The 996-nt window shown below is 32.2% G+C and overlaps 1 protein-coding gene across 1 annotated transcript in view; it reads right to left on the reverse strand.

Annotated features, from left to right (window-relative positions):
- The window catches only part of LOC119588859 (dystrophin-like), a 6,421-nt gene extending 6,378 nt beyond the window's left edge, over nt 1-43 (reverse strand). Inside the window, exon 1 of the mRNA XM_037937498.1 lies at nt 8-43. Coding sequence (XP_037793426.1) covers nt 8-43 — 36 coding nt within the window. The remainder of the gene's footprint in view (nt 1-7) is intronic.
- Nucleotides 44-996: the final 953 nt, after the last annotated feature.

The following is a 996-nucleotide window of genomic DNA, read 5'->3' on the forward strand; positions in this document are numbered from 1 at the left end:
CACTCACTCTCTGTGTCTGAGCTTCAATGATACTGACAGGCATCTAACGGCCCTTGGGACCTTTCAAACTCAGTGGGTTTTTCCTGGCCGGGTGGTCCTGTGGAAAATGGTTTAAAAATTTGGCACTCTCTTCTTGCAAATGTTCAAACCGGCGATGTTGTACTTCCATCTCTGCTTGCAGAATCTGTAACAGAGAAATCAGGTAATCAAATTTGAATTTGAAATCACCTTCAAGTTTTTAATATCAGGGAAACCAATCAGAATCATTAATAATATTACTTGCTTGAAAAAGTATACATAATCATTTGCAACTTATGCATCACTGATTTGATAAAATACTACTTTTCATGATGGAAAACAATTAGTTACCAAAGGCACTTGAGTAAACTTAGACACAATATTTACAAATAACTGGCTACAAATATATAGTTATACTTAAAAATCATCCCTTACCTGGAGCATGCTTGCTTGACGAAGGATGTGCTCCTGATCCGAAGATGGGTTACTTTCTACCTCACGTAATAATGATTCTTTTTCATTCATCCACTCTCCCATCTTTGTTCATTTCTTGTTCATAGTGTGTCCAGTGAACAGATAATGTCTGGAAATGAATGAAACCATTAAAAAAAAAATAATAATAATGTAATTAAAATCACTTGCAACTATGGACAACTGAAAATTCCTTGATTCATTCAAGAATTACCATACCTGCAAAGTTTTCCAGCGTGATTCAGCCCATCTGAATATGGGCCCTCTTTTTCCCCAAGCATTCATTCATCTTCCCAATAATGAATAAGCTATAGAAAAAAAGTAGATAAAAAATGTTCAAAATAATTTCTTTATCCCTTACATATACTAAAATATATGATATTAGATATAAAGTTATATCTAAGATATTATGAACTATGTGATTAATTTCTAGGTTACTTAGAATTAAGAACAGAAAAAAATATATTTAAACAAAAAAAGGTGTTCTTACAATATAATATTAATTTT

Source organism: Penaeus monodon, chromosome 24, assembly GCF_015228065.2.
Source record: "Penaeus monodon isolate SGIC_2016 chromosome 24, NSTDA_Pmon_1, whole genome shotgun sequence".
Lineage (NCBI taxonomy): Eukaryota > Metazoa > Arthropoda > Malacostraca > Decapoda > Penaeidae > Penaeus > Penaeus monodon.